A 24,795-nucleotide genomic window follows, 5' to 3' on the forward strand; every position below is an offset into this window, starting at 1 on the left:
AGAGTCAGGGTGTGTATGGGACCCGTACCCCAGTGAGAGTCAGTGTGTGTGTGTGTGTGTGTGTGTGGGGGGCACCCGTACCCCAGTGAGAGTCAGTGTGTGTGTGTGGGACCCGTACCCCAGTGAGAGTCAGTGTGTGTGTGTGGGACCCGTACCCCAGTGAGAGTCAGTGTGTGTGTGTGTGTGTGTGTGTGTGTGTGTTTGTGTGTGTGTGTGTGTGGCACCCGTACCCCAGTGAGAGTCAGTGTGTGTGTGTGTGGGACCCGTACCCCAGTGAGAGTCAGTGTGTGTGTGTGTGGGACCCGTACCCCAGTGAGAGTCAGTGTGTGTGTGTGTGTGTGGGACCCGTACCCCAGTGAGAGTCAGTGTGTGTGTGTGTGTGTGGGAGCCCATACCCCAGTGAGTCAGTGTGTGTGTGGGAGCCCATACCCCAGTGAGTCAGTGTGTGTGTGTGGGACCCGTACCCCAGTGAGAGTCAGTGTGTGTGTGTGGGACCCATACCCCAGTGAGAGTCAGTGTGTGTGTGGGGGACCCCGTACCCCAGTGAGAGTCAGTGTGCGTGTGTGTGGGACCCGTACCCCAGTGAGAGTCAGTGTGCGTGTGTGTGTGGGACCCGTACCCCAGTGAGAGTCAGTGTGTGTGTGTGTGTGGGACCCGTACCCCAGTGTGTGGGGGTGTGTGTGGGGGTTGGTGGAGGGGGGGAGCTGGGGGAGTGTCATGCTGAGCTGGGGGAGTGTCACGCTGAGCTGGGTGTGACACTGAGCTGTTCTCTCTCGCTGGGTTTGCTGTTGGTGTTTAATCAGTTTTTTGGTCTTTGTGGATGGTAACTTTCCAGTAATACAGAACCTGGCTGGCAATGATTCCATTAAAGGACGAAGCCACCACATAGGTCAGAATCATCAGCAGGTCACCCGTCTCCTGGGAGAGGAACACAAGGAACGGAGAGGGTTAATTCCCAGGACATGGCAATGGGGGGTTGCCAATGTTCATGCATGTACACGCGTGTGCGCATGCCAGTGTGCATACGCCAGTGTGAGAGTGTGCCTCACAATTCTTTATATGTGCAGCTGTGTATGTCTGTATCTATGTGCAGGCATGTGTGTGTGCGAGAACGTGAGAGTTTGTGCGAGTGTGTGTGTATGTGTCAATGTGTGTGTGTCTGTGTGTGTGTGTGTGTGAGAACGTGAGAGTTTGTGCGAGTGTGTGTGTGCGAGAACGTGAGAGTTTGTGCGAGTGTGTGTGTGTGTCAATGTGTGCGTGTGTGTGCGAGAACGTGAGAGTTTGTGCGAGTGTGTGTGTGTGTGTGTGTCAATGTGTGCGTGTGTGTGTGCGAGAACGTGAGAGTTTGAGTGTGTGTGTGTCAATGTGTGTGTGCGTGTGTCAATGTGTGTGCGAGAACGAGAGAGTTTGAGTGCGTGCGTGTGTCAATGTGTGCGTGCGTGTGGGAGAACATGAGAGTTTGAGAGTGCATGCGTGTGTCAATGTGTGCGTGCGTGTGGGAGAACGTGAGAGTTTGTGAGAGTGTGTGTGTGTGCGTGTGCGTGTGTGCGTGCGTGAAGGTGGTATTATAGAATTACGAGGCCAGTGGAGATTCTATGCCTCTTTGGGATGTGTGCAGCGAGCGGGTGGTGGGGGGTGGTGGGGGGTGGTGGGGGGGGTGCAGTGTGCGCGCGGGAGAGATTGAAGCCACAAACTGACCTGGACGGAGGTGAAGATTCTTGCCAGAGAGCCCGCGAACAGGAGGAAGACTGTGAGAGCAGAGAGCTGACCCGTGTGTCCGTTCCGATAGTTAGTGAGGATCTGAATCAGCTGCCGAACCCAAACATTACCCCAAGTCAGAGTTTGCATCACACCCCCAACATCCCCCACCCCCAACAACTACTATCACACCCCATCGCCGTCAGGGGGGTCGGTGCCGAGGGAGCGCCGCACTGTCAGGGGGGGTCGGTGCCGAGGGAGCGCCGCGCTGTCAGGGGGGGGTCGGTGCCGAGGGAGTGCCGCACTGTCAGGGGGGGTCGGTGCCGAGGGAGTGCCGCACTGTCGGGGGGGTCGGTGCCGAGGGAGCGCCGCGCTGTCAGGGGGGGGTCGGTGCCGAGGGAGCGCCGCGCTGTCAGGGGGGGGTCGGTGCCGAGGGAGCGCCGCGCTGTCAGGGGGGGGGTCGGTGCCGAGGGAGCGCCGCGCCGTCACGGGGGGGTCGGTATCCCTGGACCAGGATGACAAATAAACAAGTGACCTGGGGTCAACTGTTATGCTGTGGGATCTTGCTGTGTAAATTGGCGGCTGCGTTTCCCACAATGCAGCAGCGACCAGTCTTCAGAAAGACAGGCTGTGAATCTGGTTTGGGACGCCCTGGGCTGGGATTACGGCCGTTCTATCCAAAGGGTCAGTTACTCACCCGGCTGACAATGACCGCTGGCATGTTGAGGGCCTGAAGAAAGGTCACACCCACCATGGGGGTCAAAGGTGACAGCAGAACGCCAACCAGGAGAAGTAAACCAGCAGACACATCACACCTGGAAGGGAGAGAGGGGAGAGAGAGATTGACGCAAACCCTCGATCAACGAGCAGCGCTGACGCACACACCACACACCCCGCTCCCTGCCACGCACACGGACACACACCCCGCTCCCCGCCGCGCACACACACACACAGACACACACCCTGCTCCCTGCCGCGCACACACACACAGACACACACCCTGCTCCCTGCCGCGCACACGGACACACACCCCGCTCCCCGCCGCGCACACGGACACACAGACACACACCCTGCTCCCTGCCGCGCACACACACACACAGACACACACCCTGCTCCCTGCCGCGCACACGACACACACCCCGCTCCCCGCCGCGCACACGGACACACAGACACACACCCTGCTCCCTGCCGCGCACACACACACACAGACACACACCCTGCTCCCTGCCACGCACACACACACACAGACACACACCCTGCTCCCTGCCGCGCACACACACACACAGACACACACCCTGCTCCCTGCCGCGCGCACACACACAGACACACACCCTGCTCCCTACCGCGCACACACACACACAGACACACACCCCTGCTCCCTGCCGCGCACACACACACAGACACGCACCCTGCTCCCCGCCGCACGCGCACACACACAGACACACACCCCGCTCCCCGCCGCACGCACACACACACAGACACACACCCTGCTCCCCGCCGCGCACACACACACACACAGACACACACCCTGCTCCCTGCCGCGCACACACACAGACACACACCCTGCTCCCTGCCGCGCACACACACAGACACACACCCTGCTCCCCGCCGCGCACACACACACACAGACACACACCCTGCTCCCTGCCGCGCACACACACAGACACACACCCTGCTCCCTGCCGCACACACACACAGACACACACCCTGCTCCCTGCCGCGCACACACACACAGACACACACCCTGCTCCCTGCCGTGCACGCACACACACACAGACACACACCCTGCTCCCTGCCGTGCACGCACACACACAGACACACACCCCGCTCCCTGCCGTGCACGCACACACACACAGACACACACCCTGCTCCCTGCCGTGCACGCACACACACAGACACACACCCTGCTCCCTGCCGCGCGCACACACACAGACACACACCCCGCTCCCTGCCGTGCACGCACACACACACAGACACACACCCTGCTCCCTGCCGCGCACACAGACACACACCCTGCTCCCTGCCGCGCGCACACACACAGACACACACCCCGCTCCCTGCCGCGCGCACACACACAGACACACACCCCGCTCCCTGCCACGCACGCACACACACAGACACACACCCCGCTCCCTGCCACGCACGCACACACACAGACACACACCCCGCTCCCTGCCGCGCGCACACACACAGACACACACCCTGCTCCCTGCCGCGCACACACACAGACACACACCCTGCTCCCTGCCGCGCACACACACAGACACACACCCTGCTCCCCGCCGCACGCACACACACACAGACACACACCCTGCTCCCTGCCGCGCACACACACAGACACACACCCTGCTCCCTGCCGCGCACACACACAGACACACACCCTGCTTCCTGGCGCGCACACACAGACACACACCCTGCTCCCTGCCGCGCGCACACACACAGACACACACCCCGCTCCCTGCCGTGCACGCACACACACACAGACACACACCCTGCTCCCTGCCGCGCACACACACAGACACACACCCTGCTCCCTGCCGCGCACACACACAGACACACACCCTGCTTCCTGGCGCGCACACACAGACACACACCCTGCTCCCTGCCGCGCGCACACACACAGACACACACCCCGCTCCCTGCCGTGCACGCACACACACACAGACACACACCCTGCTCCCTGCCGCGCACACAGACACACACCCCGCTCCCTGCCGTGCACGCACACACACACAGACACACACCCTGCTCCCTGCCGCGCACACAGACACACACCCTGCTCCCTGCCGCGCGCACACACACAGACACACACCCCGCTCCCTGCCGCGCGCACACACACAGACACACACCCCGCTCCCTGCCACGCACGCACACACACAGACACACACCCCGCTCCCTGCCACGCACGCACACACACAGACACACACCCCGCTCCCTGCCGCGCGCACACACACAGACACACACCCTGCTCCCTGCCGCGCACACACACAGACACACACCCTGCTCCCTGCCGCGCACACACACAGACACACACCCTGCTCCCCGCCGCACGCACACACACACAGACACACACCCTGCTCCCTGCCGCGCACACACACAGACACACACCCTGCTCCCTGCCGCGCACACACACAGACACACACCCTGCTTCCTGGCGCGCACACACAGACACACACCCTGCTCCCTGCCGCGCGCACACACACAGACACACACCCTGCTCCCTGCCGCGCACACACACACAGACACACACCCTGCTCCCCGCCGCGCACACACACAGACACACATAAGCACACTCAGGCACACACACACACATAAGCACACGCAGGCACACACACACACACATAAGCACACGCAGGCACACACAGACGCACACACAGCAGAGAAGGTGTTTGCTCACCGTCTCAAACACAGGTCAAAAGGCGTAGTTGTGAGAATCTCAAACTGTGTCCGAGTGGTTGACCAATCACTTTTAGCCACAGCTGCGACCATGGAAGCCCTACGATGCAGACAAGGCCATTCGGCCCATCCAGTCTGCACTGACCCTCTGACAGAGCATTTTACCCAGACCCCCTCCCCCATCCTGTCCCTATAACCCACACCATGGCCAGTCCACCTAACCTACTCATCTTTGGACACTAAGAGCCAGTTTAGAATCATGGAACCCTACAGTGCAGAAAGAGGCCCTTCGGCCCATCGAGTCTGCACCAAACAATCCCACCCAGGCCCAACCCCCATATCCCCTACATATTATACCCACTAATCCCTCTAACCTGCGCATCCCTGGACTCTAAGGGGCAATTTCTCAGCATAGCCAATCAACCTAACCCGCACATCTTTGGACTGTGGGCGGAAACCGGAGCACCCGGAGGAAACCCACGCAGACATGGGGAGAACGTGCAGACTCTGCACAGACAGTGACCCGAGGCCAGAATTGAACCCAGGTCCCTGGCGCTGTGAGGCAGCAGCGCTAACCCACTGTGTCACCGTGCCGCTGGGATTGAACCCGGGTCCCTGTGAGGCAGCAGCGCTAACCCACTGTACCATTGTGGCACTTTTTAGATTCAAGCTGGCTCTTCTTACAATGCTATCTTTTACTGTCGTTCTATGCTTCTCAAACTTTATTCCAACTCTTTGAAACTCTCTAACAATGCACTATTACAATATCCAACCATCCTCAATCATTTCAGATGGTGCACACGGCTGTCACTGAGGGTGGGGGGAGTGAGTGTTTGTGGATGGGGGGCCGGGGCTGCTTTGTCCTGGATGGTGTCGAGCTTCTCGAGTGTTGTTGGAGCTGCCCCCATCCAGGCAAGTGGGGAGGATTCCATCACACTCCTGACTTGTGTCCTTGTAGATGGTGGACAGGCTTTGGGGGGGGGAGACAGGAGGTGAGTTACTCACTGCAGGATTCCCAGCCTCTGACCTGCTCTGGGAGCCTCTGTGTTTATGTGGATAGCGCCGGTCAGTTTTTGGTACCTTTGTCTGTTCTGCCACCGTAACGTTGAATGAGGAAGGCAATCGTCAAAGTCTGTAGCATCAGGAAAAGGGCTTCACCCCAGGAGCTGAAAGAGGATGAGGAACAAGAGTCAGCAGCAGAACTGTGTGAACATGCCCCGCACATTAGCGCACACGCTATGGGTCGCCACACTTCCTGAACTGGGGATTATCCAACACCAACTTGCAGCGGCACCGTCAGAGGGTCAGTGCCGAGGGAGCGCCGCACGGGGGAGAATGTGGGACTCGCTCCCACGGGGAGTGGGGGAGAACGTGGGACTCGCTCCCACGGGGAGTGGGGGAGAACGTGGGACTCGCTCCCACGGGGAGTGGGGGAGAACGTGGGACTCGCTCCCACGGGGAGTGGGGGAGAACGTGGGACTCGCTCCCACGGGGAGTGGGGGAGAACGTGGGACTCGCTCCCACGGGGAGTGGGGGAGAACGTGGGACTCGCTCCCACGGGGAGTGGGGGAGAACGTGGGACTCGCTCCCACGGGGAGTGGGGGAGAACGTGGGACTCGCTCCCACGGGGAGTGGGGGAGAACGTGGGACTCGCTCCCACGGGGAGTGGGGGAGAACGTGGGACTCGCTCCCACGGGGAGTGGGGGAGAACGTGGGACTCGCTCCCACGGGGAGTGGGGGAGAACGTGGGACTCGCTCCCACGGGGAGTGGGGGAGAACGTGGGACTCGCTCCCACGGGGAGTGGGGGAGAACGTGGGACTCGCTCCCACGGGGAGTGGGGGAGAACGTGGGACTCGCTCCCACGGGGAGTGGGGGAGAACGTGGGACTCGCTCCCACGGGGAGTGGGGGAGAACGTGGGACTCGCTCCCACGGGGAGTGGGGGAGAACGTGGGACTCGCTCCCACGGGGAGTGGGGGAGAACGTGGGACTCGCTCCCACGGGGAGTGGGGGAGAACGTGGGACTCGCTCCCACGGGGAGTGGGGGAGAACGTGGGACTCGCTCCCACGGGGAGTGGGGGAGAACGTGGGACTCGCTCCCACGGGGAGTGGGGGAGAACGTGGGACTCGCTCCCACGGGGAGTGGGGGAGAACGTGGGACTCGCTCCCACGGGGAGTGGGGGAGAACGTGGGACTCGCTCCCACGGGGAGTGGGGGAGAACGTGGGACTCGCTCCCACGGGGAGTGGGGGAGAACGTGGGACTCGCTCCCACGGGGAGTGGGGGAGAACGTGGGACTCGCTCCCACGGGGAGTGGGGGAGAATGTGGGACTCGCTCCCACGGGGAGCGGGGGAGAATGTGGGACTCGCTCCCACGGGGAGTGGGGAGAACGTGGGACTCGCTCCCACGGGGAGTGGGGGAGAATGTGGGACTCGCTCCCACGGGGAGTGGGGAGAACGTGGGACTCGCTCCCACGGGGAGCGGGGGAGAACGTGGGACTCGCTCCCACGGGGAGCGGGGGAGAACGTGGGACTCGCTCCCACGGGGAGCGGGGGAGAACGTGGGACTCGCTCCCACGGGGAGCGGGGGAGAACGTGGGACTCGCTCCCACGGGGAGCAGTCAAGGGTAGTATCGAGACATTTAAAGAGGGAAGCTGGATAAACACATGAGGGAGAAATGAATAGAAGAATATAGTGATAGGGTGAGATAGAGGGGGCTGGTGGGAGGAGGCTGGTGTGGGGCAGAAATACCAGCACAGATGGGCCGGATGACCTGTTTCTGTGCTCTAAGCTCTTGTAATGTGGACGGAGAAAGAACAGCTACAACGATAATATCACCATAATAATGGCAATCGTGACTTCAAAATGGATGTTCTGGGTGTTTATAATTTAAACTGCTGGGAGTTTAAATTATAGATGCAGGTCGTAAGGTCTGGGGGAGCTGTGATCTGAAGCTTCCCAGATAAGGGAAGTTGTTTACATTAACTGAGACTCTGTGGCACAGAATTTTATGGCTGCTATGTATGGTACATATCAAATTAACTAAGTGTAATGACTTCGTTCAAAAGTAATTTCACTGGATGATCAAGCCATGTGATCAGTTTCTGGTGACACAATTGGCTGGATGACAGAGAAAGCGAGTGGAGAATTGTGGATAAAAGACAAGTGAGTCCTTAGTTTGACAGCAATAACTTAGAGACCAACCATCACAACAAGACTTGTGCCCTGAAGGATGCTTCAGGGAAGAAGAAGATAGATTCTACATCGAGGACATTTCTCGGTCAGGGTTTTCCTAAATTCGGTAGTGTCTATTTTCAGTTAAATAGTTACAGTTTAGTTAAAGTTGATATTTGATTAAGGTTAGCATACAGTTTAAGAGTGAAAGTTCAGTTGATGTTCGGTTACAGTTAAAGTGCAGTAAAAAGTTAATAAGTTGCAAATGTTTATGTTTAAATTGGTAAAGTGTTAAGTAAAGAAATATTTGAATTACTGACCTTCTTCATCTCTTGAAACTGGAATGTGTGGAGGGTGTTTAAGTTAAAGCTGTATAACAGTAATCACACGTGAGACACAGAGAAAAGTACCTGAAGGGGAAGTGGTTCCTGATACCATACACCATGGAGCCAGTGATGGACACCATTTCCAGCAGTACAGACTTAAAGCTCAAACCTTCTGTACTCTTTGCTTTCATAATCTTCAAAATCTGAGGTAGTTTCACTGCAAATAATGTACATCAGAGTCACTTACAGAGAGACTGCGTAAAGCCATCGAATCCCTACACTGCAGAAGGAGGCCATTCAGCCCAAGTGTGCACCCACGCTCTGATAGAGCACCTTACTCAGGCCCACTCCCTATTCCTGTACACATGCATTTATCTGGAGCATCGTGTACAGTTCTAGTCTCCTTCATTAGGAAAGGACATACCCTGTCTACATCAACGGGGCAAAGAGCTTCAAGTGTTAAGGTGTCCCGACCACCAACGACCTGTCCTGGTCCCCTGGTTTCCCCCCCCCCACGCCGACACTATAGTTAAGAAAGCCCCACCAATGCTTCTACTTTCTCAGAAGACTAAGGAAACTTGGTATGTCCGCTACAACTCTCACCAACTTTTGCACCATAGAAAGCATTCTTTCTGGTTGTATCACAGCTTGGTCTGGGCTCCTGCTCTGACCAAGACCGCAAGGAACTACAAAAGGGTCGTGAATGTAGCCCAATCCATCACGCAAACCAGCCTCCCATCCATTGACTCTGTCTACACTTCCCACTGCCTCGGGGAAAAGCAGCCAGTATAATTAAGGACCCCCCCCCCCCCACACACACACACACACACACACACACACCCCGGACATTCTCTCTTCCACCTTCTTCCGTCAGGAAAACGATACAGAAGTCTGAGGTCACGTACCAACCGACTCAAGAACAGCTTCTTCCCTGCTGCTGTCAGACTTTTGAATGAACCAACCTCACATTAAGCTGATCTTTCTCTACACCCTCGCTATGGCTGTAACACTACGTTCTGCACCATCTCCTTTCCTTCTCTATGAATGGTATGCTTTGTCTGTATAGCGCACAAGAAACAATACTTTTCACTGTATGATGATACATGTGACAATAATAAATCAAATTAAAATCAGCACTCGGGGATGGACAAAACCTTACAAACTCAAGGGAAATGGTGGGGGGAGGGGGATCAGGATATTGAATTTGATGATCAGCAATGCTCAAAATGAAAGTCAGAACAGGCTTGAAGGGTTGAATGGCCTCCTCTTGCTTCTAGTTTCTATATTTCTAAGCAGTTCTAGATGTACTCACCCATCACAGATCCTGCAATGATTCCCAGTCCCAACACCTTGCTGAGGAGAATTTTCAGACAAGGAACTAAATAGGAATGGAGACAGGAAAAGGGTTAGTGTTTATCTGCACAGAAGGATCCCTGCCCCAAGCCGCCACTGAAACAGCTATCATGCGCAAAGAGTAATTCTCACTGGCTAAGTTTTAAAGTTTATGTATTCGTGTCACAAGTAGGCTGACATTAACACTGCATTGAAGTTACTGTGAAAATCCCCTAGTCGCCACACTCTGGCGCCTGTTCGGGTAACACCGAGGGAGAATTTAACACCTAACCGGCACGTCTTCTGGATTGTGGGAGGAAACTGGAGCGCTTGGAGGAAACCCACACAGACACGGGAGAATGTGCCCCAAGCCAGGAATCGAACCTGAGTCGCTGGTGCTCTAAGGCAGCAGTGCTGGCATAAACCTGGACAAGCTCTCTGGCAGTGGACTGACAAGCTAACACAGAAAGGGAGGCAGGGGTGGGGGGATCCTCACTCTTAGAGCCCCTATCTCCTGGCTGCACGTCCCCACACCTCCCCTCGCGTGGGCTGTGCGTCTGTCCTACATCACAACACTGGCTGTCCTTCAAGTGTAGTCAACTGACCTTTTTGTGCTTGTATCCATCTTTCTCTGCTGAACACAGATTCCAATGCAATAAAGGCAAACTACTGCAGAGGCTGGAGATCCTCACCATCGTAGAATCCCTACTGTGCGGATGGAGACCACTCGGTCCATCAGATCTGTACTAACTCCCCGTCACAGCATCCCACCCAGACCTTATTCCCATGACCTTATGTATTAATTATGTATTAATTTTTTGGACACTAAGGGGCAATTTAGCATGGCCAATCCACCTAACCTGCACATCTTTGGACAGTAAGGGACAATTTACCATGGCCAATCTACCCTAACCTGCACATTTTTGGACACTAAGGGACAATTTAGCATCGTCAATCCACCCTCACCTGCACATCTTTGGACACTAAGGGGCAATTTAGCGTGGCCAATCCACCCTAACCTGCGCATCTTTGGACACTAAGGGGCAATTTAGCATGGTAATCTCCCTAACCTTGTGGGATACACATTTCAATGGGACTGATCTGGGTTGCCCACAGGCATCAGTGTATGTTGGTTTTCCTCTTTGCAAAGCCGGTGTCTCTTCGTTCTCCCTGTGTCTGCGTGGGTTTCCTCCGGGTGCTCAAGTTTCCTCCCACACTCCAAAGATATGCAGGTTAGGTGGATTGGCCATGCTAAATTACCCCTTAGCGTCCAAAGATGTGTAGGTTAGGTGGACTGGCTATGTTAAATTCTCCCTCAGTGTACCCGAACAGGCGCCAGAGTGTGGCGACTATTGGGATTTTCACAGTAATTTTATTGCAGTGTTAGTGCCAGCCTTACTCGTGACACCAGTGAATAAACTTTAACAATCTAGTAGCAAGGAACGATTTGCATCCCAGGACGATAAATTCACCAGGGTCATCGCTGCTTTAAGAGGGCGGGGGGATCGAGCCTGATTGACGGCGCGAAAGAGCAATGGGAAAGCGCAGCAGCGTCTCCCATCTCCTGATTGGCCGAGACGGCTTGGGATAGACCAATCGGAAGCGGGAAGGGCGGGTTCTCTCCGGCGCGTGCGCGCCAACGGTTTGCACCGACCCACGGTAATGGCGGCGGTGGCGGCCGGGTCGTCCCCGGCTCCCCCCACGGTCCCCTCTCACCGTCCAGCAGGTTAAACTCCAAGAAGAAGCGGTCATAGCATTTCTCGGTGAGAAAGAAGTTAATCAGAAGCGATCTGAGCAGAGCGGACGCCATCATCGCCGCGGCGGGAGGTGAGGTGAGGTGAGGACCGGAGAGCGGCGACTTCCGGTGGGTCCGCCTTCTTAAACAGTCCGACTGGTCCCGCCTTCCTAGACTGTCCGGCCGGTCCCCGAGGCTCGTACAAAGGTTCTGCCCCCATTGCGATAGATCATAGAATCGCTAAGGTAATGAAAGAGGCCATTCGGCCCATCGAGTCCGCACCGACCACAATCCCACCCAGGCCCATTACTATTTTACCCACTAATCCCTCTCACCCACACATCATTGGACATTTATGGGCAATTTAGCATGGCCAATCCACCTAACCTGTATATCTTTGGACACTAATGGGCAAGTTAGCATGGCCAATCCACCTAAGAAATGTCTCTTCACCTCTGTCCTAAATGGCCCACTCTGAATCCTCAGACTGTGATCCCTGGTTCTGGACTCTCCCCACCATCGGGAACATCCTCCCTGCATCTACCCTGTCTAGTCCTGTTAGAATTTTATAAATCTCTATGAGACCCCCCCCCCCCCCTCATTTGTCTGAACTCCAGTGAAAACAATCCTAACCTGGTCAATCTCTCCTCATACATCAGTCCTGCTATCCCCAGAATCAGCCTGGTAAACCTTCACTGCACTCCCTCCAGAGCAAGAACATCCTTCCTCATTTATTAGTATCACAAGTAGGCTTCCGTTAAAAGTTTTTATTAAAGTTTATTTATTAGTCACAAGTAGGCTTACATTAACACTGCAGTGAAGTTACTGTGAAAATCCACTGGTTCCTGCACTCCGTTGCCTGTTCGGGTTACACCAAGGGAGAGTTTAGCACGGCCAATGCTCCCTAACCAGCACGTCTTCCAGACTGTGGGAAAAAACTGGAGCATCCAGAGGAAACCCACTCAGACACGGGGAGAACGTGCAGACTTTGCCCAGTCTGTGACCCAAGCCAGGAATCGAACCTGGGTTCCTGGTGTTGAAGCAGCAGTGATTACTGGAGAGGGAGTGGGGCAGAGGCTCATCTGGAGCAGAGACATCAGCACGGAGCAGATGGGCCGAACGGCCTGGTCCTTTGCTGGTGATGCTTTGAGTTTGCAGCCAGGAGTACTGAGTAAAGTGTTAGTCAGTGCCTCCATTTTAACATTCTCACTCTCAAATCCCTCCATGGTCTGGCTCCTCCCTGTCCCTAACCTTCTACATCCCCTCCCTATTTCTGTAACCCCCTCCAACCCCGACACCCCCTCCAACCTCGACACCCCCTCCCTATCTCTGTAACTCCCTCCAACCTCGACACCCTCTCCCTATCTCTGTAACCCCCTCCAACCTCAACACCCCCTCCCTATCTCTGTCAGCTCCTCCAACCCCGACACTCCCTCCCTATCTCTGTAACCTCCTCCAGCCCCTACACCCCCTCCCTATCTCTGTAACCTCCTCCAGCCCCTACACCCCCTCCCTACCTCTGTAACCTCCTCCAGCCCCCTACACCCCCTCCCTATCTCTGTAACCTCCTCCAGCCCCCTACACCCCCTCCCTGTCTCTGTAACCTCCTCCAGCCCCTACACCCCCTCCCTACCTCTGTAACCTCCTCCAGCCCCCTACACCCCCTCCCTATCTCTGTAACCTCCTCCAGTTCCCCTATACCCCCTCTCTATCTCTGTAACCTCCTCCAGCCCCTACACCCCCTCCCTATCTCTGTAACCCCCTACACCCCCTCCCTATCTCTGTAACCTCCTCCAGTCCCTACACCCCCTCCCTATCTCTGTAACCCCCTCCAGCCCCCTACACCCCCTCCCTATCTCTGTAACCTCCTCCAGCCCCACACCCCCTCCCTATCTCTGTAACCCCCTCTAGCCCCGACAACCCCTCACTATCTCTGTAACCCCCTCCAGCTCTTACACCCCTCCCTGCCTCTGTAACCTCCTCCAGCCCCTACACCCCCTCCCTATCTCTGTAACCTCCTGTAGCCTCTACACTGTTCTGAAATGGGGAACATCATAAAGATGAGTACCTGACACACAAAATGGTGGCCTGGCACATAAAATGGTTACCTGAGAGAGAGAGAGAGAGACATTAAGCAGGGGCAGACAGCTACTTAAAATTAAAACATACAGCACAGATAGTTATTTAAAGTTAAACATGCAGTAAACAGATACTGCAGAAAACCAGTAAGCGCTCGAGGCATTTTAAAGATAAGGACAGACTCAGGACAATAAGGTGTGATCAGGAGATTAGCCATAAATGGGAATGGGAATATATAAATGCAGGAAAACTAATTACTCAATGTATAGACCGAAACTAAGGTATTGATAGTCACTGATAGAGGAAGTGTATCCATTCTATGAAACAATGCGATGTTAAATGCTAATGTCTGTATATGTAATGACATGTTAACTATCGATCCTACTCAACTATAACAACGTGTTAAATGGCTAATGTCCGGACTATCCTTTGTAAAGTATAAAAATGAACCATTCCTTTCTTATTATTGAGAAAGTAGCTGCTAAGTACTGCAGAGTACCAGTGCTTTCTCCCCTGAAGCTTCGTGTCCGAAATAAAGCTGTACTTTTGGATCTCCAGTCTGACTCTGGTGGTAATTTTCCCACAACAATTGGCGTAGTCGGCAGGATCCTACTATTGATAAGTTTCGATCGATTGGCCCTGATCGGAAAGCCAGATAGAGATCACTGAATCTGTGAGAGTCGGACAGGGTCAAGAATACAGTTTGCAAGGGGTTAAACTTAACGGGTATTTGTAGTAATAAGTATTGTTGTATACATAGAACAAATAGAACATAGAACATTACAGCACAGTACAGGCCCTTTGGCCCTCGATGTTGCGCCGACTAGTGGAACCAATCTAATGACCCTCTAACCTAAACTATTCCAATGTTATCCATATGCCTATCCACTGACCATTTGAATGCCCTTATGGTATAGTGATAAGTAACTATTACTTGTGATAAATAGTGATAGTGATAAATAACTATTACTTGCGCTGACCAACAAGAGGATAAAGTGTTGCCTGTCTCAAACAACCCAGCCTTAGACCGGTTATTAAGAGGGGAAATCCCCTACGCGATGGTCAGGAATTGAAGTGGGCGTAGAGGCACCAAGGGCACTTAGGGTTGTGAAGCACAAGGGGGCAGAGGTCAGTTAACGTCAAACTCTGTAGTGGCGAACAAAATAGTCATGATGTGGAGACGCTGGCGTTGGACTGGGGTAAACACAGTAAGAAGTCTCACAACACCAGGTTAAAGTCCAACAGGTTTATTTAATAGTAAACACCACTAGCTTTCGGGGCTCTGCCCCTTCGTCAGGTGGGTGGGAGTTCAGATCAGAATTCTCCACTCACCTGACGAAGGGGCAGAGCCCTGAAAGCTGGTGGTGTTTACTACCAAATAAACCTGTTGGACTTTAACCTGGTGTTGTGAGACTTCCTACTGTAGCGATCAAACGCAGAGTTTGTAAAGTTGGGTACTGGCCTGTTAATGTTGTAAAAGCTGGACAGAAACAGGAGCTTGGTCAGCTCTGACCGAGAGCTGGAGTCCGGTGGAGAAGCACATTGCCGAGGTGGGAATAGTGGGAGGGAGTGAAGTCTCGACGGTAGGGAGTACACTTTACTAGGGAGTGATCGTGGCTGTACGGTGCCTAACACACATTGCCAAGGCGGCAGTAGTGACTGGGGGGGGGAGTGAAATCTGTAAAATGGTAGATAATGAAGTTGAGAGAGGACCTGCAGGTTCCCCCGTTGATGTGTACATGACAGACAGGCAAGCGTTAGTAAAGAGGATACAAAGGGATGGCTGGGATAGAGCAGCAGAGAAAGTGGATAGTTGAAAGAAAAACAAGACAAAGAATGCAGGGGTATTATTAGTACATCAGGTAGCAGGGACTCATTGAACAAGTAATCACCTCTACTAAAAAGGGGAGTGAAGATAAAGAGAAGATTAGAGAGTTAGAATCCCGAGTGAGGGAACTGGGGAAACAAAACCAAGTGTTAGAGGAGAATCAATGGGGAGGGGAAACTGTCCCTCTACCTCCTTACGAGTCCGCAGGACAGGGACCAACCTCGCCTCCAGAGGAGTGGGGAGTGCTAGAACACAACTTAGCGCCAGTAACCCGAGGCAAATTATAAACCCTTCACCCCAGGTGAGAGACAGCAGATAATGGCTTCCCTGGGTAAATTACAACCTAGAAGAGCAAACACTCGATTCTGGGGAGAATTAGACACAATCTGGGTGGGATACTAGTTACACCTGAGAGACGTACACCAGCTGGTCAGGGCAGCCTGTCCAGCAGATAAGTGGAGGCAGAAAGCAGGTGGACCCGCCGCTCCTCCAGCACAGGATTATAGTGGAGGTGGGGGGGGGGGGGCGGTGGACACATGTAGTTCCCCTAACATCGGAGATAGATACCCAACAGGCACCCTTCACCCAGTTTAAAGCAGAAATTCAGAGTATTAGGGAATACTCCCACTCACTGGAGCAGAATTACCACAACAAAGCAGTTAGAAGGGGAAGGAGCTTCTGAGTACGGGGAACAATTGTTCCAGTTTTATCAAGAATGCTCAGGACAAGGGAACCCAGGTCGAGGAGATCGAGCATTCATCCAGGTTTTTAAGAATGGACTCTGTAGCGCTCACCATCCTAAAAATGGGAGTGATTATGGCCCAACAATGCAGTGAATTGGTCGAATGGGTTAGTGGCAAACCTGGAGGCGGAGGAGGAGAAATCTTCGTTTCTGTACTTCAGCGTGTTTGTGTGGTCTGGTTGCTTGTCGAATGTAGGTGGTTGTTGTTGTATTAGAGTGAGAGCAGGAGTGGTTGAAGTCTGTTTGTTGTGGGCAGTGGATACGGGCTTTGCACCTTAGCTTAACCTCGGGGGTGCTGGGGAAGTGTTAAAACTGTTAAAGATTAAAGTGATAAGATTTCTTGAATTTACTTTTTTTTGAGTTTAATTACAGTTTGAAAGAGAGAAGAATAAAAGCGACTGTCTTAACTTTCTGTATTCTCTTTAAATGTTTTATTTCCGTCCAAGTTTAAAATTGAATGAAAGAGGAAGTGCTGTGGAACGAATGTTGGAAGCTTCCATGTGTGTCTGTGTTTACCAAAAATGAATGTTTTGTTGTTTGTTTCAGTGGTCTTCCCCTAATTGTGATTTTACAACAATGGGGTTTGACGCAGAGTTTCAATAAAAATTGGAAAGTAAATTGAAGTTTAAAGGATATAAACCTTGAAGGGAACCATGTGCTCTTTCCTTTTGTCTTGAAGTAGAAATTGTAAGAGAGTTAGTTGAGAAGTTAGGAGAAGAAAATAAGTCATTTTGTGGAAAAGTAGAAAAGTGGGAACAAAGGAATGAGGTAAATATACTGACTGTGAATCCGTTTAAAAGTATATCAAGTCAGTGAAGGTCCACAGAATATAGTGATTTACAAACGTCTGATAGTTTAGTATTCTGTAACTGGTTAAAATTATGCATTGACGTCAGAATTTCATGTGCCATCAAGGCTTGCCAAATATGAAAATACTGCAGAGTTTAACTCAGTTTAAAAATTGAAACAACTTAAATTAGAAGGATTTGGAAATAGGGTTTGTATAAGACATTGGTGAGGCCGAATTTAGAGAACTGTGTGCAGTTTTGGTCACCCCATTACAGGAAGGATATTAATCAGGTTGAAAGAGTGCAGAGGGTTTGCAAGGATGTTGCCGGGACTCGAGAAACTGAGTTACAGAGAAAGGACTTTATTCCCTGGAGTGTAGAAGAATGAGGGGAGATTTGATAGAGGTGAAGAAGATTATGATGGGTATTGAGAGAGTGAATGCAAGCAGGCTTTTTCCACTGAGGCTAGGGAAGAAAAAAAACTAGAGGGCATGGATTAAGGATGAAAAGTTTAAAAGGAATATTAGGGGGGGCTTCGCACAGAGAGTGGTGGGAGCGTGGAATGAGCTGCTGGATAAAGTGGTGAAAGCGGGCTCACTTTTAAGAAAAGCTTGGACAGGTACATGGATGAGAGGGGTGTGGAGGGATATGGTCCGGGTGCAGGTCAGTGGGACAAGGCAGAAAAATGGTTCGGCACAGCCAAGAAGGGCCTGTTTCTGTGCTGTAATGTTGTGTGGTTCTAAATCACGGTTATGATGTGTAAAGTGGTATGATACAGATGCTGCTTGATTATTATTACACAGTACAGCACCCGAGAATAAAATCAAATCCTGAACAACTTGCACGATGCAGCTAAGTGTTGGTGCTAGGCATTTGAAGGCACTCTTTGTAGGTGGGGTAGTGGCTTTTTGTGAAGTACTGTAATGTAGCACTTGCACGCAAACGTGATCCAATTATATATAATGTAAGAGTACATAATATAAAGATTGGAGCTGTATGGCATGTGATTTTAGTGGGGAAAGCGATGCCTTTACATCGGATTACATACAACTGAATGGATGCAGCCAAAAGACCAGTGCAAAGTGTTATTTGGTTCACACTAAGCTTTCAATGGAAGGGGGAAATGTAATAAAATATCTTGCACTAATTGCAGAGATATTGTCCACTATGCTGACAAGGCTAAGAGCTACCACAGACCAGACTAACCCCTTACCAACTAATGACAGGACGGGTGATTCAGTTACCAGAAAGCATCAGAACAGCAGGCGGGACGGATGTATGTCATAAGAACATAAGAAATAGGAGCAGGAGTAGGCCATCTAGCCCTTCGAGCCTGCCCCGCCATTCAATAAGATCATGGCTGATCTGTTGTGGCTCAGTTCCACTTTCCCGCCCTCTCCCCATAACCCTTAATCCCCTCTCTTATCAAGAACCCATCAACCCGCTTCTTAAAAATATTTAGCAAGGCAGCCTCCACCACTTCAACGGGCAGAGAATTCCAGAGATTCACCACCCTTTGAGTGAAGAAGTTCCTCCTCAACTCCGTTCTAAACCGCCTCCCCTTTATCTTGAGGCTGTGCCCCCTAGTCCTACTGTCTTTTTTGAGCGGGAAGAGTCTCTCCACCTCTATCCTATCCATCCCATTCATCATCTTATACGTCTCAATGAGATCTCCCCTCATTCTTCTAAACTCTAACGAGTACAAGCCTAGTTTATTCAGCCTCTCCTCATAGCTCAATCCCCTCAACTCCGGTATCTGCCTAGTAAACCTCCTCTGCACTCCCTCCAGGGCCAAAATATCTTTGCGCAGGTGCGGCGCCCAAAACTGCACACAGTACTCCAGCTGCGGCCTCACCAATGCCCTATACAGCTGCAGCAAGACCTCCCTACTTTTATATTCAATCCCCCTCGCTATGAAGGCCAGCATCCCATTCGCCTTCCTGACCACCTGCTGCACCTGCAAGCTGGGTTTTTGCGACTCATGCACAAGGACCCCGAGGTCCCTCTGCACCGTTGCCTGCTGCAGTTTTTCGCCACGTAAGTAATAGTCCTTCCTACCATTCTTCCCACCAAAGTGGACCACCTCACACTTGCCAACATTAAATTCCATTTGCCATTTCCTGGCCCATTCGCCCAGCCTATCTAGATCCTTCTGCAGACTCTTCACACCCTCCGCACAATTTGCCTTTCCCCCAATCTTGGTGTCATCAGCAAATTTCGACACCCTGCACTCGGTTCCCTCCTCCAGATCATCTATATAAATGGTAAATAGCTGAGGCCCCAGCACCGACCCCTGGGGCACCCCACTAGTCACCAACCGCCAATCCGAATAGCACCCATTGACCCCCACTCTCTGCCTCCTATTTGACAACCAATCCTCTATCCACGCTAACACCCTACCCCCAACTCCATGTCCCCTGACCTTCTGCAATAACCTCTTGTGAGGTACCTTGTCAAACGCCTTCTGAAAATCCAGAAAGACCACATCCACCGGCTCTCCTCTATCCACTGCCCTAGACACATCCTCATAGAACTCCAGTAAATTTGTCAGACACGACTTCCCTTTAATGAAACCGTGTTGCGTCCGCCCTATCAAGCTATTCCCTTCAAGATGCCTCGCAATTTCCTCCTTAATGACGGATTCTAACATTTTACCTACCACAGACGTTAAACTAACCGGCCTATAATTCCCCGCCTTTTGCCTGGCACCCTTCTTAAACAACGGCGTAACATTAGCCGTTTTCCAATCTTCCGGCACTTCCCCGGAATCCAGTGACGTCTGGAAAATAACCACCAAGGCATCCACTATAACCTCTGCCATTTCTTTCAGAACCCTCGGATGCATTCCATCCGGTCCTGGGGACTTGTCCACAACCAGCCCCTCCAGTCTGTCGAGCACCACCTCTCTAGTAACAGTAATGTCATCGAGACCCTCCATTCCTACCACCTTTCCATCGCTAACACCCGGCAAATTATTCACGTCCTCCTCCGTGAAGACAGAAACAAAAAAGTTATTCAAGACCTTAGCCATATCCCCATCCCCTACCACTAGCTCCCCTTTCTCATCCTCTAAAGGACCAACGTTCACCCTAGCCAGCCTCTTCCTTTTTATATATTTATAAAAACTCTTGCTATCCTTTTTTATATTAAGTGCTAGCCCAGCCTCATAGCTTCTCCTACCCTCCTTTATCAACTTCTTTGTCAATCTTTGTTGACATTTAAACCTTTCCCAATCCTCTTCTCGCCCACTGCTCTTAGCTACTCTAAATTCCTCCGCTTTTAATTTAACACTTTCCTTCACCTCCTTCGTTATCCACGGCTTATTACCTCTCTTCCTACTGTCCTTTTTAACCATCGGAATAAATCCTGAGATAAAATCAGGAGATACGTTTTGGAACGAAGCGCCCATCTCAAAGGGATGCACAGATTTGTAAAAGACGCAGAGAGAGAGCTTGAAATGCTCCCTGGTGTCCCGACAGTGGGAAGTCACGTCCTAGTAAAAACATTACCTGACAAACCAGGGTTTGTACCAAAACGGAATGGGCCATATGAAGTTATACGGAGACACTTGTGCCTGTCTAGACATAAGAGGCAAAGGTGTATGGAAACATTGGACCCAGCTGAAATTACACAAAGAAATGAATGAATTAATTAATTAACTGGACTGTTTTCCTCCCCCAAGCAGCCTGGCACCCTCCCTCCTGCCCCCCTCCCTTCCCTTCCCCCAGTGGCCTGGCACCCTAAGAATGATTGGTCCCTAAGAATGATTCCTGTGTGCAGACGCAGTGTGTCCATCAACATTGTTGGGTTAATAAGGGACAGATTACTTGCACTTGTGACGAACAGAAATGTCTCAATATAACGGCGGGAAGACAGCACATTTTTGGACAGTGCAATGGGACTCACGTAAGCTCAACCAAATGGACATAGCCATTTGATACCAGGTGGTGGGATCAAACGGGGAGTCAAGCAAACCAAACGATTGGCAATATGAACAAACTCATAATCGAGACACTAAGTGTTACCGGGCTAAGGAAGGATATGTGTTCCTCTTCAATGCTACTTACACAACAGAAACACCAAACCTCCCAAACTGTTTTGCAGTAGGAACAATAGGACCAGTGACGGTTCCATGCCTTCAGAAGGGGCACATACGGAGGAGAATAGTAACCTGGACTATTAGCAAGGAATTCTGCGCTGACTGGGAAGCCCCGAGCACAATGGGATCCTCACTGGGATATGGGTTCCTTGGAGCTTTATCTCTGGGAGAGGCAGCAGGAGTGATTAGTGCAAAGAATAGGAATCATAATTTTTGTGGTCTAACAGTCCTGGGAAACCACACTTCAAAAAGCACTACTAAAGTCATAATCCGGACCAAAAGGGGGGACTGAAGTGGGGGAAATCATAGAGATGGGTACCTGATACACAAAATGGTGGCCTGGCACATAAAATGGTTACCTGAGAGAGAGAGACATTAAGTTGGCATGGACTTTCGCGCAGACAGCCACTTGAAATTAAAACATACAGCACGGATAGTTATTTAAAGTTAAACATGCAGGAAACAGATACTGCAGAAAACCAGTAAGAGCTCAAGGCACTTTAAAGATAAGGACAGACTCAGGACAATAAGGTGTGATCAGGAGATTAGCCATAAATGGGAATATATAAATGCAGGAAAACCAATTACTCAATGTATAGACCAAAACTAAGGTATTGATAGTCACTGATAGAGGAAGTGTATCCATTCTATGAAACAATGCGATGTTAAATGTTAATGTCTATATGTAACGACATGTTAACTATCGATCCTACTCAACTATAACAATGTGTTAAATGGCTAATGTCCGGACTATCCTTTGTAAAGTATAAAAATGAACCATTCCTATCTTATTATTGAGAAGGTAGCTGCTAAGTACTGCGGAGTACCAGTGCTTTCTCCCCTGAAGCTTCGTGTCCGAAATAAAGCTGTACTTTTGAACCTCCAGTCTGACTCTCGTGGTAATCTTCCCTATCTCTGTAACCTCCTCCAGCTCCCTACACCCCCTCCCTATCTCTGTAACCTCCTCCAGTGCCTCAACCCCGTCCCTATCTCTGTAACCTCCTCCAGCTCCCTACACCCCCTCCCTATTTCTGTAACCTCCTCCAGCCCCACACCCCCTCCCTATCTCTGTAACCTCCTCCAGCCCCCTACACCCCCTCCCTATCTCTGTAACCCCCTCCAGCTCCCTTACACCCCCTCCCTATCTCTGTAACCTCCTCCAGCCCCTACACCCCCTCCCTATCTCTGTAACCTCATCCAGCCCCCTACACCCCCACCCTATCTCTGTAACCCCCTCCAGCCCCCTACACCCCCTCCCTATCTGTGTAACCCCCTCCAGCCCCCTACACCCCCTCCCTATCTCTGTAACCTCCTCCAGCTCCCTTACACCCCCTCCCTATCTCTGTAACCTCCTCCAGCCCCTACACCCCCTCCCTATCTCTGTAACCTCATCCAGCCCCTACACCCCCTCCCTATCTCTGTAACCTCCTCCAGCCCCTACACCTCCTCCCTATCTCTAACCTCCTCCAGCCCCTACACCTCCTCCCTATCTCTGTAACCTCCTCTATCCCCTCCAACGCTCCCTATCTCTGTAAACCCTCCAGCCCCTACAATCCTCCAAGTTCTCAGCGCACCTCCAGTTCTGGCCTTTTAAGCATTCTCCGATTCCCTTCACTCCACATGCCTTTAGCTGCCAGTGGCAGGGGAATGGGGTTGGCCCCGAATCTCTGGGATTCCCTCCCTCTCTTGGTCTACCTCATTGACCTAGTTTATATTCACCATTTATCTCGTTAAGTGCCTTGGTGTCAGCTCTATTTTCTGATTTACTTCTGGACATAACATTGGGACAGCTACAGCTAAAGCTATGAACATGGGGGTGTGTGTGTGTGTGTGTGTGTGTGTGTGTGTGTGTGTGTGTGTGTGTGTGTGTGTGTGTGTGTGTGTGTGTGTGTGTGTTAGTTCCCCAATCCATTTGCCTGTTCCTCTCAGATATTGTGTACATTTGTGGTCACCTAATTACAGGAAGGATATTAATAAGGTTGAAAGAATGCAGAGAAGGTTTACAAGGATGTTGCCGGGACTTGAGAAACTGAGTTACAGAGAAAGGACTTTATTCCCTGGAGTGTAGAAGAATGAGGGGAGATTTGATAGAGGTGTATAAAATGATGATGAGTATTGATAGAGTGAATGCAAGCAGGCTTTTTCCACTGAGGCTAGGAGAGAAAAAAAACCAGAGGACATGGGTTAAGGGGGAAAAGTTTAGAGGGAATACTGGGGGGGGCGGGGGTGCTTCTTCACACAGAGAGTGGTGGAAGTGTGGAATGAGCTGCCAGGTGAAGTGGTGAATGTGGACTCACTTTTAACATTTAAGGAAAACTTGGGACAGGTTCATGGATGAGAGGGGTGTGGAGGGATATGGTCCGGGTGCAGGCCAGTAGGACTAGGCAGAAAAATGGTTCAGCACAGACAAGAAGGGCCAAAAGGCCTGTTTCTGAGCTGTAATTTTCTATTTTTGATTTTCTACACCTCCTCCGGGCTGTGTCACACTCACTCCACGTCCCATATTAAGCTTCTCCCGCTGCCCCATGGCTCCATCTCCTCTCTGCCGCTGGCTCGGTCGAGCTGCCATCCCCCTGGAACAGAGAGAAGCAGGGAGAGGCCGTTCAGCCCCATTTCCAAATCCTGGCCCAGCTGCACCTGAGCTCCCTGGCCAGGGTTTTTCAGCCCCTTTCCCCAGCTGGCGGGACCTTCCAGTTCTGCTGAAGGTGACCCTGCTCGCAGCGCCTTACTTGGCTGGTTACATAAGAACATAAGAAATAGGAGCAGGAGTAGGCCATCTAGCCCTTCGAGCCTGCCCCGCCATTCAATAAGATCATGGCTGATCTGTCGTGGCTCAGTTCCACTTTCCCGCCCTCTCCCCATAACCCTTAATCCCTTCTCTTATCAAAAACCCATCAACCCGCTTCTTAAAAATATTTAGCGAGGCAGCCTCCACCACTTCAACGGGCAGAGAATTCCAGAGATTCACCACCCTTTGAGTGAAGAAGTTCCTCCTCAACTCCGTTCTAAACCGCCTCCCCTTTATCTTGAGGCTGTGCCCCCTAGTCCTACTGTCTTTTTTGAGCGGGAAGAGTCTCTCCACCTCTATCCTATCCATCCCATTCATCATCTTATACGTCTCAATGAGATCTCCCCTCATTCTTCTAAACTCTAACGAGTACAAGCCTAGTTTATTCAGCCTCTCCTCATAGCTCAATCCCCTCAACTCCGGTATCAGCCTAGTAAACCTCCTCTGCACTCCCTCCAGGGCCAAAATATCCTTGCGCAGGTGCGGCGCCCAAAACTGCACACAGTACTCCAGCTGCGGCCTCACCAATGCCCTATACAGCTGCAGCAAGACCTCCCTACTTTTATATTCAATCCCCCTCGCTATGAAGGCCAGCATCCCATTCGCCTTCCTGACCACCTGCTGCACCTGCAAGCTGGGTTTTTGCGATTCATGCACAAGGACCCCGAGGTCCCTCTGCACCGTCGCCTGCTGCAGTTTTTCGCCACGTAAGTAATAGTCCTTCCTACCATTCTTCCTACCAAAGTGGACCACCTCACACTTGCCAACATTAAATTCCATTTGCCATTTCCCGGCCCATTCGCCCAGCCTA

General features: G+C 52.0%; 1 protein-coding gene across 1 annotated transcript; it reads right to left on the bottom strand.

Annotated features, from left to right (window-relative positions):
- Positions 1-421: 421 nt before the first annotated feature.
- LOC145337068 (mannose-P-dolichol utilization defect 1 protein-like) lies at positions 422-11,819 on the bottom strand. The gene is given in 8 exon segments (XM_080181813.1): positions 422-918; positions 1,699-1,809; positions 2,396-2,487; positions 2,490-2,513; positions 6,175-6,260; positions 8,678-8,810; positions 9,906-9,971; positions 11,642-11,819. Coding segments are annotated over 8 exon segments (732 nt in total). The 5' UTR covers positions 11,739-11,819; the 3' UTR covers positions 422-795.
- Positions 11,820-24,795: the final 12,976 nt, after the last annotated feature.

This window comes from Carcharhinus amblyrhynchos, unplaced genomic scaffold (assembly GCF_965287045.1).
Source record: "Carcharhinus amblyrhynchos unplaced genomic scaffold, sCarAmb.v2.hapA scaffold_43, whole genome shotgun sequence".
Lineage (NCBI taxonomy): Eukaryota > Metazoa > Chordata > Chondrichthyes > Carcharhiniformes > Carcharhinidae > Carcharhinus > Carcharhinus amblyrhynchos.